This window comes from Phyllostomus hastatus, unplaced genomic scaffold, assembly GCF_019186645.2.
Source record: "Phyllostomus hastatus isolate PE091 unplaced genomic scaffold, TTU_PhHast_1.1 phas_scaffold_501, whole genome shotgun sequence".
Classification (NCBI taxonomy): Eukaryota; Metazoa; Chordata; class Mammalia; order Chiroptera; family Phyllostomidae; genus Phyllostomus; species Phyllostomus hastatus.
The window spans coordinates 49,863,898-49,879,928 of record NW_025334033.1 but is presented as its reverse complement, the minus strand read 5'-3'; the positions used below and the strand labels follow the sequence as shown (position 1 = coordinate 49,879,928).

The window sequence follows — 16,031 nt, the reverse complement described above, 5'->3', positions numbered from 1 at the left end:
TTTATTTTTAGAGAGGGAAGGAAGGGAGGGGGGCAGAGAGAGAGAGAGAGAGAGAAACAGAGAAACATCAGTGTGCGGTTGCTGGGGACCATGGCCTTCAACCCAGGCATGTGCCCTGACTGGGAATCGAACCTGCGATGCCTGGTTCGCAGCCCGCACTCAATCCACTGAGCTACACCAGCCAGGGCCAGGAGTAGTACCTTCTTAAAGTTCACGTTTGTATTCATTCTTCAGGCTTCGATTGACCCTAAGTGCATCTCTAACGTCAGATTCTTGCTGCCCAAAGTGTGGTCCAGACAGCAGCGTGGACTTCACCGAGGAGCTGGCTAGAGAGACAGAATCCCGGCCCCACCCCAGTCCTCACAAGCAGAATCTGCGTTTGCACAAGAGTCACAATCAGAAGTCCAGGGCTGGAGCAGGATTCTCAACCTCAGATACATATCAAAATCACTTGCGGAGCTTTTAAAATCCTCATGTCCAGCCCATACTCCAGACCAATTAAATTCCAGTCTCTGGGGAGTGGGATCCCAGGTTTGTTTGTTTTTTTTTAAAGGCTCTCACTATCGAAGAGGATTGAGAACCAGTGGTTTAGATTCAGCTTGACTCTCACCTTGAACTTCAGCCCACTTACTGTGTGACTGGTTCTAAGAAGAGCTAACTAACTTCAAACTTACTTTCTGAAAATGTGTCAACAACAGACCAAATACTGGTTTAATTAAAGACCTGGGGAGTCCAAGAAAGTAGCCCTTACTTTCCAATTTCTGCAGCAAAACCAGCCATGGTAAATAAAAGAGGATGCTCCTCACTATTCTTTTTACATGGGAAGAAGGAAAGACCTCTGCTCCAGCCCGTGTTTTCACTGAAGGATAGGTAGACCAAGAAGTGTCCCTCACCCCGCCAGCATGGTGGCAGTGAAAAGAAACCTTCCCCTTCAATGCCTGTTTCCCCGAGTGACCTCTGTCACTAGGCCCAGCCGGCCCTCTGGAGGACTGGTAGAAAGTTCAAGTGGAAAGGGACTCAGCAGCTCACTAAATCCAGGCCTTTTATTTTAGCAGCAAGGAATCGGAGGGTCTGAGATGAAGATTGACTTCGTCCAACTCAAACCGTTTCTGAAGCCACTTCCTTATTATTACAGTGCCCTCCCCTCCATTGGTCCCCCCTTCTTGCTGGTACCATTTTTAATAGTAGTCTGGCTTTTACCTGGCAGCCAACATTTTGCTTCACAGATTCCTGCGTGAGGAGGAGAGGCTCCTTGTTGGTCACAGTACAGAGCAGGCCCTTCGATCAGCTCCACACAGGAGGGAGGCGATCCTGGCAGCCAGCACTGCCTGTCGGCCTCAGGAGGGGGGTTTCAGGCCCCAGCTTCCCGATGAAAGTGAGGAGCTCTCCCAGTTCTTTCCTGCTCAGAGGATGACACAGCCCCTCCCCCTTCACCCCAGATCCCTGTACTGAGCCTTAGTGCATTCCACTTTGCTGAGAGCTTATGCAAACACTATGCCGTTAACCGTGTGCACGTGGGTTTGAAGCTGGTTGCTGTTCACTACCTAGAAAGGTGAGAGACCAGAGCCCTACCCCACTGTGTGACCCCAGATGAGATGGAGTACTAGCAAAGAATCCTTCCCTGTCACAGCAGCAGTTAGACAGGTGTGAACTTTAAAATCGTTATGTACCTTCCTGTCCAGCTTTAAATGAAGTGAAGATCCTGGTAGCTTGTTTTAAAACACAGTGAACTGATCCTGTGTAACAGACATTACAGAGGACAGTTGTAAAGAGTGTCCTTATCCAAACAGATTTCTCTTCTTGACAACTCAGCAGCTACCTGCGGTCACGTCAGAAAGGCAAACACTGTGAGGGACTCAGAGGGAGGCTGGTGCGGCTGCTGCTGAGGCTCAGCACTGGCTGAGCAGGGGTGGGGTGGCACTGTCTCCGAAGACAACTCCCTTTGCCAGCCACAGAGGGGAGAGCGAGTCTCTGCACTTCTCTCCAGCCCTCTGAGTTGTTGCAGAGCTGGGGCTGGAGCCCGCCTTCATCCCTGCTGCCAGACCGGCTGCGCATGAGGCTGGACACGGGAACAGCTGGCACAGCAGAAGCTGGAGTAATACTCATTGCCACAGAGCCGGGCCTGCAGGATCAGCTCACAGTTGGCCAGCTCCGGCTGGTCGATGCAGTCCCTGCTGGGGTCCCTCTCCTGGGCGGCCGGTGCTGCAAACACCAGGGGGGAGAGAGTGGTTAGGAAGCCCTGTGTGCGCCGAAAACTCTCACCCACCCTTTCATTTCCTTAAAAGGAAAGTGGTTCTATGACTGCCCGATTCCCCTCACAAAATGCAGTTACTCTGTACCCTTTCAACACCTGTGTGTACAACTACAAGGAGAGATTGCAGTTTCCACCCATTCTTCTTATTTTCCAATGACAGTTAACATACAGTATTACATTATAGTATTATTGTCTATATTCCCTATACTGCACTTCACATTCCTGTGACTGTTTCTATAACAGGCAATTTGTACTTCTTAATCCCTTCCCCCTTTTTCACCCATTCTCCCAAACTCTATCCCCTCTGGCAAGCATCAGTTTGTTCTCTGTATCCCAGTTTCTGTTTTGTTTATTTTTTTTTTAATTTATTTATTTTTAGAGAGGGAAAGGTGAGGAGAAAGGGAGAGGAAACATTGATGCGTGGTTGCCTCTCATGCGCCCCCTACTGGGGACCTGGCCCACAACCCAGGCATGTGCCCTGACTAGGAATCACACTGGCAACCCTTTGATTCACAGGCCAGCACTCAGTCCACTGAGCCACACCAGCCAGGGCAGTAGTTGTATTTTTAATTTTTTGAGGAAACTCCATACTGCTTTCCACAGTGGCTGTACCAATTTACAGTCCCACCAACAGTGCATGAGGGTGCTCTTTTCCCCACATCCTTGCCAGCAGTCACTGTTTGTTGATTTATTGATGATAAACATTCTGACATGTATGAAGTGATATCTTATTGTGGTTTTAATTTGCATTTCCCTGATGATTAGTGATGTTGAGCATCTTTTCATGTGTCTCTTGGTCACCTGTATGTCCTCTTTGGAGAAGTGTCTGTTCAGGACCTCTGCCTGTTTTTTAATTGGGTTGTTTGGGGTTTTATTGGTGTTAAGTTGTACGTTGTATGAGTTCCTTGTATATTTTGGATATTAACCCTTTATTGGCTGTATCACTGGTGAATATCTTCTCCCACTCAGTAGGTTCTTTTGTTTTCTTAATGGTTTCCTTTGCTGTGCAAAAACTCTTTAGTTTGATGTAGTCCCATTTGTTTGTTTTTCTTTTGTTCCCTCTTGCCTGAGGAGACATATCCAAATATACATACTTATGACTAAGAGTGATGCCAAAGAGTTCACTGCCCAGTTTCTTCTAGGAGTTTTATGGTTTCGGGTCTCATATTTAACTGTTTAATCCATTTTGAGTTTATTCTTGTAGGATAGTAATCCAGTTCCATTGAGTTTATTCTTGTAGGATAGTAATCCAGTTCCATTTTTCTGCATGTATCTGTCCAGTTTTCCCAACGCTATTTATTGCAGAGACTGTCTTTACCCCATTGTATGTTCTTGCCTCCTTTGTCTTAGGTTAATTGACCATATAGGCATGGGTTCATTTCCAGGCTGTCTGTTATGTTGCATTAATCCACGTGTTTGTTTTTATGCCAGTATTGTGCTTTCTTGGTTACTATAGCCTTGTAGCACAGTTTGATACCAGGCAGAGTCAAAGTTGGGATACCCCCAACTTTGTTCTTCTTTCTCAAGATTACTTTGCCTACTCAGGGTCTTTTGTGGCTCCATATAAATTTTAGGATTATTCTAGTTTTGTGAAAAATGCCATTGGTGTTTTGATAGAGGTTGCACTGAATCTGTAGATTGTTTGGGTAGCATGGACATTTTAACAATGTTAATTCCTTTTATCTATCAGCATGGTATATCATTGCACTTATTGGTATCTTCTTTAATTTTTCTTCAATATCTTCTAGTTTTCAGAATACAGGTCTTTTACCTTTCTTGATTAAATTTATTCCTATGTAAGTATTTTATTCTTTTCAATGCAGTTATAAATTTTCTTAATTTCTCTTTCTGATAGTTACTGGTGTATAAAAATGCAACTGACTTCTAAATATGAATTTTATATTCTTGCTTATTTACTGAATTAATTTATTAGTTCTCATAATTTTTTGGTGGATTCTTTAGGGCTCTCTCTGTATTATATCATATTATCTGCCAATAATGACAGTTCTACTTCTGCCTTTCTTGTCTGATTGCTATGGCTTGGACTTCCAATCCTATGTTGAATGAAAGTGGATAAAGTGGACATCCTTGTCTTGTTTCAGCTTTTCACCCTGAGTATGATATTGGCTGTGGGTTTGTCATGTGCGGCCTTTATCACATTCCTTCTTTCCCATTTTTCTGAGAGGTTTTTTTAAAATCATAAATTGCCATTGGTTTTTTTTTTCAATAATTTTCTGCATCTATTGATATGATCATATGATTTTTTAAAAATTAATTTTATATGGTGTATCACATTAATTTGATCTGCAGATATTGAACCAGCCATGCATCCTGGGAATAAATCCCACTTGATTGATTGATCATGTATGATCATACATGACCATGTATGATCTTTTTAATGTATTGCTGAATTCAGCTTGGTAATATTTTATTGAGAATTTTTGTATCTATCTTCATCAGGGATAGTGTTCCATAATTTTCTCTTTTTTAGTGTCTTTTTCTTGTTTTGGTACCAGGGTAATGCTGACCTCATAAAATGAGTTTGAGAATCTTACCTCCTCTTTATTATTTTTTTTTGAAAAATTGAGAAATATGGATAGTCTTTTGAGTGTTTGGTAAAATTTGCCTATAAAATCATCTTGTCCAGGGCTTTTGTTTGTTGGAAGTTTATTGTTTTTTAATTACTGACTTGATTTCATGAATAGTTACATTCTATTCAGATTTTGTTTCTTCCTGATACAGCCTTGGAAGATTATGTGTATTTTGGGGAGCCCTCTCTCTCTTTTTCTTTTGAGGAGCCTGGCTAAAGGTTTCTCAGTTTTCTTTATATCTTCAAAGAACTAGTTCTTGGTTTCATTGATCTTTTCTATTGTTTTTTAAGACTCCGCATCTGTTTTGATACTCATTATTCCCTTCTTTCTACTCACTTTGGACTTTGTTCTTCATTTTCTAATTCCTTCAGGTGTAAGGTTAGATTGACATTTTTCTTGTTTTGTTTTGTTTTTTGAGGTGGACCTATTTTACTATGAATTTCCCTCTTAAAACTGCTTTAGCTCTGTCCCATGGGGGGGTCATTTTGTTTTCATTTTCATTTGTCTCAAGCATCTTTTGATTTCTTCCTTGATGTCACTGTTAACCCATCCATTGTTTAGCAGCACATTATTTAGCTTTCACGTGTTTGTCTTTTTCTTGTAACTGATTTCTAGTTTCATACTATTGTGATCAGAGAAGATGCTTGATATGCTTTCAAACTTCTTAATTTATTGAGGCTTGTTTTGTGGTTTAACATGTGGTCTGTCTTCGAAAATGTGTGTGCACTTGAAAAGAATGTATATACTGCTTTTACGTGAAATGTCCTAAAAATATCAGTTAAGTCCATCTGTCCTAATACATCATTTATATCATCTTCTTGGGTTAATCCCTGAATCAGTATGAAATGCCCTTCCTTGTCTTGTTATAGCCCTTGTTTTAAAGTCTATTTTGTTTGATGTAAGTATTGCTACCCCAGTTTTGGGGGGCGGGTCCATTTGCATGAAATATCTTTTTCCATCCATTTATGTGCATGTCTTTTCATCTGAAGTGGACCTTGTTTTTCTATCCATTCAGCCACCCTATGTCTTTTGATTGAACTATTTAATCCATTTACATTTAAAAGCACTGATAGGTATGTAGTTGCTGCCATTTTATTGTTTTCTGAATGCTTTTGTAGTTCTCTGTTCCTTTCTTACTCTCTTGCTGTCGTATATCTTGATGACTTTCTATAATCTATAGTGTCATGTTTGGATTTCCTTCTCTTTATTCTCTTGTAGATTTCTGGTTTGTGGTTACCATGTGCTTTATGTGTACCAGCTATGTTTATAGCAATCTACTGTAAGTTGATAGTCACTTAAGTTCAAACACATTTTAACATCACTACATCACTACAATTTTACTCATCTTCTCCACATTTATGGTTTTGTCAATTTTTTTACTGCTTTTGTGTGTCCCTTAATGTATTATTATGATTACACGTGCTCTTCCTGCTTTTGCCTTTTAACCTTCCCATTAGCTTTATAGTTGGTTGTTTCACTGCTTTTACTGTTTGCCTTTGTCAGTGAGAACTTTTTCTTTTCTATATTTACTTATTTATATTTTTTATCTTTTTTCCTACTTAACGCCCTTTAACATTTCTTGTAATACTGGTTTAATGATGATGAACTCCTTTAGCCTTTTCTTGTCTGGGGAATTCTCTCTCCTTCAATTCTAAATGACAGTCTTGCTGGATAGAGTAATGTTGGGTGTAGGTTCTTGTTTTCCTTCACTTTTAATACTCCATGCCAGTCACTCTGGCCTGCACACTTTCTCTTGAGAAATCAGGTGACAGTCTTGGGGGAACATTCTTGGAGGTAACTAACTGCTTTTCTCTTGCTCCTTTTAAGATTCTTTTGTCTTTAACCTTTCGCATTTTAATTACAACGAGTCTTGATGTGGGCCTCTTTGGATTCATCTTGTTTGGGACTCTCTGCACTTCCTGGACTTGTATGTCTATTTCCTTTGCCAGGCTGGGGGAGTTTTTCGTCGTTATTTCTTCAAATACATTTTCAGTGCTTTTGCTCTCTCTCCTCCTCCTGGTACCCCATGATTCGAATGTTGGCTTATCCATAAAGGTCCTTTAAACTATCCTCATTTATTTTATTATTTTTCTTGATACTTCACTACTTTGTTTTCCTGATCACTGATTGGATCCTGTGTGTCATCTAATCTGCTGCTGATTCCCTCTAATGTAGTCTTCATTCCAGTTATCATAGGCTTTGTTTTTGAGTGGTTCTTTTCTATGATTTCTCTTTGTTGAGGTTCTGAGTTCATCTATTCTTCCCCTAAATTCACTGGCCACCCTTACAACCAGTGTTTTGAACTCTGTATCTAATAGATTGCTTGTGCCCATTCCATTTAGTTCTTTTGCTAGAGTTTTGTCCTGTTCTCTGTCTCCTCACTTTGGCAGCCTCCCTGTGTTTGTTTCCATGTATTAGGTAGAGCTGCTGTGTCTCCCAGTCTTAGGTCTCAGCAGAGCACCCTTACGTAGTAGGTATCCTGTGAGGCCCAGTGGAGCAGTCCCCCTCTTCACCTGAGTTTGGTGCTCCAGAAGTGTCCCTTGTGTGTGCCCTCTTGTGGTACTTGAGCCTTGATTGCTGTTGGTGCGTCAGTGGGTGGGACTGACCTTCAGGCTGACTGGCTGTGAGAACCAGCCATGACTACAGCAGACAAACTGCTGTATACAGACTGACCCCGTAGAGCAGGAGCTGCTTCAATAGCTCCTTGGCTGGCTCCAGCCAAGTCGGCCATTCTGGTGTGTCATTTGTGGAACCGACAGGATGGTACTCTGATGTGGTCTGAAATGGCCATTTAGGTGTGTTGGTTCTGGAGGCTCTTGGGAAGGGCTCTGGTGCAGGCCAAGGTTGCCACCATTTGTGCCCAGCTTGGGGCTGCCTATTGGGATCTACAAAGTGATCTGCAGTTGGTTGCCACTTGTGCTGGGCTTAAAGGGGCCTGGGAGAGGCTAATCTGTGAACCAAGGCCAGCTGCTCCTAGTGTCAGGTTTGTGGCCACTTAGTTGAAGCTGCACTCCAGGCCAACACTGGCTGCAGCTTATACTGGGCTTGTGGCCATCCGATCGGAGTTATAATGCAAGTCAAGACCAATTGCCTCTTGTGCCAGGCTTAGGGCTGCTTAGCAAGAGGATAAGGGCATGCCAAGGCCAGTAGCTGCCTATTTGGGGTTTCTAGACCTTAGGGAGATTTTACAAAAGTTCGCTGCCAAGGCCAGCTGTTTTTGTGGAAAAGTGACTGAAAGTGGCTTGGGCTGGCTATAGGTTAGGTGGGGGTGAGGTAAGCAATGTCAGCCAGGTTAATGGAGAGCTCTGATTTGGCCCCCACCTGCCCCTGCCAGCTGGGTGCAGGGGAGGCTCAACAAAGGGGCAATGGTTCTTGCCCAGAGACTGCCACCCATCAATTCACTTCCTCCCCATATGTCCCTCATGCTGTTCAAGCTGCTCTCCCCTCCCCACACTGGAGCCCAGAACGAGTGAGTCTGTGACCAAGTGTTTGTGCGTGGGCCCCTTAAGGGGAGCGCCTGGCACTCCTGCAGCCGTCCATCTCACTTGGACTCGATCCCTCCTGGTTTTCACAGCCACGTGTTATGGGGACTCCTCTTTCTGGCACTGGTGCCCCGGGGCTGTGACCCCCTACTCCTCAGGGGGACCTCCAAAGCCAAGAAGATATCCATCGTGATTCTTAATCACCACACTGTGGGTGTGGGACCTGCCTATTCTTTCCCTCCTACCAGTCTCGTCATGGCTTGTTCTGTATGCACCCTAGTTACAGGACTTCTGTTCAGCTAGTCTCCAGGTGGTTCTTAATGATCGTTGTTCTGTAACCCACATGTAATTTACTGTGATCACGGGAGGAAGTGAACATGTGTATCTGCTCTGCCATCTTGACCGGAAGTCGATTTCCACCCATTGTAGGCCTTACTTTAGCATGCGGTCCTCCCCTCGTTACTCTTTTGCAGCCCAGTGCAGACTCCCAAATACTGACTGACTGGATGGTTGAATATCTCTGGAAGTTAACTCCCTACCCTCCTGTTAGGACCTGAAGGGCCAAGTGACAGCTGCCTTGGCCTGTAGATGGGGAGAAAAAAGAGAAGGATCAGCCCTCAGGAAAATAGTGAGTTGTCAGGAGCTGTCTTGTCCTCTCTCTCTCACTGCTGGTTTTCTCCAACCTCAAGTTTTGTGCCTTCAGTAGTCCCAGCTTATCTTAGTCTCTTAGTTCCCCGTATTTCCAGGTTCTCCTCTCCCCCGCCCCGAGAAAGCAGCGAGTGTTGGGCAAGGGGACCGGAGAGCAGTCCCCTGAGCGACAGCTCTAATACTGTCCTGAGCACAAAGCGCTGGTTGCCTCCTCGTGTGCCTTGACTGGGAGGAGCTGCTTCCGTAGCTTGTAAATCCCTGTGAGTTTCACTCGGCTGCTGCATCTTAGGACTGAAGTGGCCTCTTGACTTAACTTCCCTCTTCTTTCTGGAAGGGGCTCTCGCTCCCCCTTGGCCTCGGCCTGAGCAGCACTTTCCCTAAAGTCAGACTGCCCGGGCCCAGGGAAGGCTTATCCCCACTGCCCCGTGCTTCCTTCCACAGCGCGACTAACAGACTGTGACTGCAAAGGCTTGTCGTCAGTACGATGCGAGTGCTAACTCCCTACACGTACACGAACAGCAGTCGTTCATGCATATGGTTTAAAAAAGCAGCACCTTGCGTATCACCTCTCGGCTGTTGCAGCCCTCAGGCCTGCCACAGGCAGGGCCCAGAGGTTAGGAGGTGCTCAGGAGCCAGACTTCCTCCCTGCAGCCCTGGCTCTCCTGCCCACCGGCTGGACGACCTTGGGCGGGATGCTTACACTGTCTGGGCCTGGTGTCCTCATCCGAGACGGAGGGGACAGCAGCCCCTTGGGCACACAGCGAACGTGGCTGGATCTGAGTGTTTAATGCGCTGCCCCACAGCCTCATTCCCTCTCATTTAAAAAGCTGAGCGACCCCTGTGTCTTTTCCCTGTAGTGTTTTCTGTTTCTAACCAGTCTTTTAGGCAAAAAGGTAGAAGTGTGTCCCTCCCACTGGACTGTAACTGGCCGTGGCACCGCCACTACCCTGCTGCCAACACTAATTCCAGTACGCCACCAAACCGGGACGAGGGCGAAGTGAGGCCCGCACAGGAAAACATAAATGGCAGTGAGCAGCTGTCTGAACCCTCATCAGTGGGATGAAAATGGTTAGGAGGGAGACCACTTCTTGTCAAGAAAGACGCCCCCAAAACATCTGAGATTAGCAACGCGCACGTCCAGCAGGAAACCACACGTCATCAGGAGCACCCCCCGCCCTGTGCAGCCCTCAGCAAGCAGGCTCCTCATTGTCAGTGGTTCCCCACATAGACATGGCTGTAGCTGATCACAAACCCGACTGCCAGGGTCCTCCGAACGGCTCTCTTTCTCAAATAAATCTGCATTCCGGTTTGTCTCAAGTCTTGCCAGTCTGCTTATTGTGTAGACAAGAGGTCAGTTTGCTGGGTACGAGCAGAGGTGAGGAGTAGCCCCTGCTGTCACTGAGGTGGTGCGTGCGTGTTATCAGTCACCACCTATCTGAGCACCTGGTGACGCCCAGCACTGGGCTGGGCCCCCGGGGTGCGAGTCCCAGGCACTGCTCTACGGAGCCCACAGTCCGGAAGCCTGGGTGTCAGTCCAACTCACTAAGCAACATCTCTACCAGGGACCTTCAGCCTCCCTCGCTGACCAGCTCCCACCCCCACTCTGGCAGCCAGGAGGCAGCCGGGCCTGCACCCGGAGTGTAATGCTGCCCCCTCTTCCCGTGCGGAGCTTCAGCCCTGGCAGCTGTGAACACGCGGTCCCATCCCGCAGGCCAGCGCAGGGAGCGCCCAGGCACACCCTCCCGCAGGTCTGTTGCAAGCCCCGTGAGAACTGGCTGCTGCGGGCCAGGGCTCGGCCCTGCTGTGCGGACAGTGAATTCAGACCCAGGATGCCAGGGAAGGCAGGCTGGGCGTGGGGCAGAGCTCCCCGCCCCCTTCCGCTCTGGCTCGTTTGCCTGTAGAGCTCTTGTGAGCGTGAACATTAAGCCACAGTCTGTTTCGTCCATTATGAGATGCTCTTATTGTCATAACTGAACACCTGCAGATCGGACTGCACGTTCATTGACGGGGCCTTAGCAATATGCCCTCTAACTGGCAGCCCTTTTTTTCCTCAGAGGTATGAAAATAATCTTAAAATACAGTATTTAGATTTGTTGAAATTTGGTAACCCAGAGCAAAAGCTGGAGAATGTAAGACTAAAATGTCAAATTCCTGAATAATGCAAGTAAAATTCTTCCCACTCACGGGTGCATTAATTCAGTGAAAAGAACATTAAATACGGTAAGTCCAAGACCCGGGTTCTAGCCCCAACTCGGCCACAGACTTGCTGCGTGGCTCGTGGAAACGTGCTCGAGCTCCAGAACCCCGTCGCATCCGTGGGACGTGGGACGGCGACTCTGACCCCTGCCCTTCCTTCCCGGGTTCGGCGGTCAAAGGGCCACAGAGGCGCGTTTCAGTCACAGAACCGCGTTTTGCCACCCTAACTAGAAGGGACAGACTTTGATGGTCTTTCTGCCTTAAGTATTAGGACGAAGTTCCGGTCAATCATATTTCTCAAAGCCAGTAAGTCTAAAAGATAATGCGAACATCGCCTGTGAAGCTATTACCAGAGGCTGCCACACACATTACCTCCTTCGTCCTCACTGTGACCCCGTCGGGCGGTGGAGGGACCCGCTGTGCAGACCAGGGGAGGGAGGCTCCGGGAGGTGGGGCCTCTGGCCCGGAGCCACTCGGCCAGCGACCGGCGGAGGGAGCCAGGGCTCCGACCGAGTCCCTGGGGCCGCAGCGCCCGCACTCTTCCTCATGCCTCCGCGCGCCGACCCCCCCAGAGCAAGCGGGACTCTCTCACCTGGCGGGACCACCTTCACCTCGGTGCTGCGGCTGACCGCCTGGCTTCCGCGGTAGGTGCTGCACGTGTAGGAGCCCTCGTCCCTGGCCCGCAGGTTGTGGATCAGCAGGGTGCCGTCTGGGGACTGGTGGACGCGGTGGCCATCAGCCCATATCGGCAGCCCGTTCCTGGAAGGGAGAGGACACCGGACTCGGTGACACCGCTCCCAGGGCCCAGGGCCGAGGGCCGGGAGGCAGCGGGAAGAGGCGATCAAAGAGTGTTCCAGAGCCAGCTGCTCCCTCTTTGTGGACAAACAGGTGACGCGCGCCTCAGGGAAGAGGTGGGACAGGGAACCCGAAAGATAGGACATTATCGACGAAGTAACTCAAAAGTGACAAGCTCGCACCAGCCGAGCAGTGATGGGAGCTGCTGTACGCGGGCCTCCGCCCCACAGAGGAAGCGCACGCGCGCCTTCCACCCACAAAGGCTTGAAAGCAGCCCCCAGGCGAGGCGCCAGGCCCTGTGCTGGGTGAAGCACATAAGCACCCTCTGCCTCCAGGGCACTGGGCTGGGATGCAGCAGTTTGGGGGAGACTTCCCTGAGGAAGGCGGCTGGCGGACACCTGGCCTGAGGGCCCGAGGAGGAGGCTGCTGCTGGCTGGCAGACAGGAACGTGGGGACTGGAGCTTGAAGGAAGGTTGGACCCGGAGCAAAAGCGTGAGCGAGAGAGCAAGTGTACCCGGCTCTGGCGGGGAGTCTGGGCTGCGTCCTGGCGTGATGGAGGGGTGTCAGCCAGACTGACACGGCATTTATATTTGGAAGGGATCACTGCCTGCAGTGGGGGTGGAGGACGAGCTTGAAACCAGACCAGGTAGATGGCACAGGCAGTGAGGGGCTGGGATGAGGGTCAGATGCGGAAGGCTGGGGGAGAGGAAACCAAGGAGGGCAGGTGTCTAGCTTGGGCATCTGGGTGATGGTGGTGTCCCTCCGCCACGGGGAGGCTCGGGTGGTGGTAAGGGCGAACGGGCAGGTTCTCCCGCAGTTGTGCATGTTGCGTGCCCGTGAGACACCAGGAAGCACTGGGTTTGAGGCCTGCACCCAGGTTGTGTTTCACCACTGGGTGGTCCTGCAAACTGCATGTCTACCTGCTTGCCCAAGGTGGAGTGAGACAAGCCGAGGACCAGGGACAGCCCTGGGGGTGCACTGGCTTCTGAGGGACAGGTATGAGGAGGTGAGCCAGCCAGGGAAAGAGCAGCAGCCTCCAGGGAAGCGGGAAGGACACCAGAAGCTGCTGCTGCCGGAGGCCAAAGGCAGGAAGGTCTCAGGCAGCCCCAGTGGTCAGCAGAAGGACCCAGGCCGCCTGGGCACTGGGACGTGTCCAGAGGGTTCAGGAGCAGGTAGGTGGCCCATGGCCTCGGCCAGGGCAGTCTCCCTGGAGCAGGGGTGGAGGTGAGGCCCCCCACAGGGGCTGAGCCTTGAGTGGGGTGGGCAGGTGGGGATACCTGCTACAAACAGCCGAGCTGTGGAGAGGAGACTGGCAGGAGGCCAGGCTGCAGGGAAACTCGGGGTGCGTCCAGGAGGGGAGTCCTGAGCGTGTTCACTGCTGGGAAGAGCCAGGGGAGGCCCCTTCCCAACCTCGCATCACCTCTCACTTGACCAAGAACATCCTTCCCCTCCTCAGCCTTCGAGGCCCAGCGAGCGTCACCTCCACGGCCAGCCCTCCCTGGATTCTCCCAGGTGGGAGGCAGCTCGCTCCTCAGTGCCAACAGCATGTAGGGCGAATCTCTGGAGCTTGGGGGCATCGGGCTCCCCCTGCCTGAGTGCCTAGGAGGCTCAGATCCTCCCAGGACCCCCCCAGGAGTGTTTAGGGCTCTGAGTATCCTGGGACCCCAAGAGCTCAGCCTAGTCCTGACACACTGCCAGAAGGAAGGAGACAAAAAGCGTGTGCTGAGTGAAGGAATTGGGCCAACTCATTTAGGGTGAAAGGCCACTGAGGTCCCCAAAGCTGAGTGGTTCTCAAACCCAAAGAAGATTCTGCCACGAGGGGACACCTGGCAACATCTGGAGACATTTTTCATTGTCATGACTCGTGAGGGAGGCTACTGGCACCTAGTGAGCAGAAGGCCTGGGGCCGAGACACATCCCGCAACGCCCAGGACAGCCCGACAGCCCCCAGTCACCGGGTGCACACCGGCAGTAGTGCCGTGGTTGGGAGACCTGGTACGGGCCGGCCCGTGGGCCCCACTGCGCAGCCGTGGAGGTGGGAGTGGAAGCAGGGGCCGTGGGGGCTTCGGGGGGCACAGCCCCCTGCAGGAAGGCGGACCCCTGTGCTCCAGCTGCACAGGCTCAGCCGTGGGTCTGGGGCCGGCCCGCCTGGGATGGAGCCTCACCTGGACCATCTGATGTTCACACTTTCTCCCGCCACCACACAAGGCAGCCGGGCCGTGTCACCTTCTGGCACCGTCACAGTAGAGGGCAGCCCTGTGATTGTCAGCTCCCCTGGGTCCAAGGAGGAGGCACTGTCAGCCACTATGCTGGTCCTGTCCACCCCGTGCCCCCTGACCTTGAAGGCCACTGGCCCCAGCCACCCATCCAATTAGGGCCGCACCATACCCAGAACTCTGAGCTGGACCCATCGCTGGGCGTGGTCCTGCCCGTTGAAGGCAACACAGTTGTAGAAGCCACCATCTTCCGCAGTCACTCGGCTGATGACCAGAGAGCCATCAGGCTTCTGCTGGTGTCTGGGGACCAAACAGAGTCAGGGGCTCCATCCCACTGGGACAGAGGTTGGGGCAGTGGGGGGAGGGGCAGCGGTGGGTCTGACCAAAGGGCCACCCGGCCCCCTGCACTCTCATTTACTGCAGGTGCCTCGCTTGTGACCCTGGCAGTAGATTGTGACGAGTTTTCTGATACAGAACCTTTGGGTTTCCAGTTCTGGGCATACTCATTGAGCAGTCTCGGGTCCTGAGCCTGCCACTGCGAAGCTGTGTGGCGTTAAGCTTCTGCATGAAGAGTGGGGACAGAGTGACACCCAGCTCCACGTGGCTCTGCTGCAGGCTGCACAGCGAGACGAGCCTCGAGCCCCCGTGGGTCACTAAACCTCGGCTGCTCTAATTGCAGCCAGGGCTGTGTCTGCCTCCTCTCCTCCCTCAGCCATCACTTCCGCCAGCTGGCCTGTTCCTTCTGCCCACTAGCCACCCCCCCGGAAAGGCCCAGAGACCCCTGTCGGCCGGCCCAGCAGCTCCCCCTCAGAGAGCCCCCCGGACTGTGCAGAGGTGGCTCCTGGGCGGGGCCGGCAGGGAGGGGGGAGGGAGGAGGGGCTGAGCAAACCTGGGAGAGGAGAGGGTCTGCCCATCTCTCTGCCACTCGATGGTCGGGGGCGGGAAGCCCTCCGCGCGACAGGTTAGCCGAGCCCGTTGGCCTGGGTGGGCGTCCACCACCCTGGGCTGGCTCTGGTCCAGGTGCAGCCTGCAGGACGAGCACCCCACAGCCCTGAGGGGCTCCTGGCGCTGCCTGCCTCATTCCCATCCGTGCCTGGGGACGGGCCCTTCTCCCTCTCCGGACAATTTATCTTCCTCACACGGCCACCCTGTTCCGCTAAGGACCCCGTCGGTAGCTACCTGGGCAAAGTCGAACAGCCACCTCCACTCTGCCACCCCCACTCCGCCACCAGCCCCCACCCGGAATCTCAGACTATCTCCTCCCCATCCTCCACGTCTGCCTCTGGTTGCTCACCTGGGTGCCCCCCCAGCCCTCCACATCCCCCCGTAAACAGTGCCCTCCTCCAAGGCTGCCTCAGGCCCTCAACTCCTGATGCTCCCCCTTCCCACGGCTCCCAAGTCCAGGGCCCTGACCTGCACTGTCCCACCTGCTTGGGGTGGGAGGAGGAGGCCATCCCCCCCAGCCCTCCTCCAGAGGCTGAGCCCAGGGACTCGTGGTTGTCCAGTCCTCACCTCGCAGAGCCCTGAGCATGGGCCAGCAAGCCTGGGGACAGCCCCCCTGGCCTGGGGACCCACTCACCACCCACTCCTCTCACTGACTGAGACCCCCACGCAGCCTGGCCCTCGGGGGTGGGGGAGGCACTGCCACGCTGTTACCTGGTCCTGGGCCATGGGTGAGAGGAGGCGATGGCCCCCGGGCCCCCAGCACCCGCCTCCAGGCTGGGGTCCCGAGGACTGTGGCCCTGGCTGGGGTCCCTGGTCTGAGCGAAGTGCCTCGTCTCAGTCTCAGATAGCACGGCCGTGTCACCCCCTGTCATGAGGCCAGAAGGAACGAGGGGGTGGAAGGAAG

General features: G+C 51.3%; 1 protein-coding gene across 2 annotated transcripts in view; it reads right to left on the bottom strand.

Moving 5' to 3' along the window:
* Nucleotides 1–1,025: 1,025 nt before the first annotated feature.
* PAPLN (papilin, proteoglycan like sulfated glycoprotein) overlaps nt 1,026–16,031 on the bottom strand; it is a 38,017-nt gene continuing 23,011 nt past the window's right edge. For both annotated transcript variants that reach the window (XM_045823944.1, XM_045823943.1), the window contains exons 21-26: nt 15,839–15,992; nt 15,072–15,209; nt 14,355–14,482; nt 14,132–14,240; nt 11,764–11,930; nt 1,026–2,202 (exon numbers count right to left, since the gene is read on the bottom strand). In XM_045823944.1, coding sequence (XP_045679900.1) covers nt 2,027–2,202; nt 11,764–11,930; nt 14,132–14,240; nt 14,355–14,482; nt 15,072–15,209; nt 15,839–15,992 — 872 coding nt within the window. In that variant the 3' untranslated portion in view covers nt 1,026–2,026. The remainder of the gene's footprint in view (nt 2,203–11,763; nt 11,931–14,131; nt 14,241–14,354; nt 14,483–15,071; nt 15,210–15,838; nt 15,993–16,031) is intronic.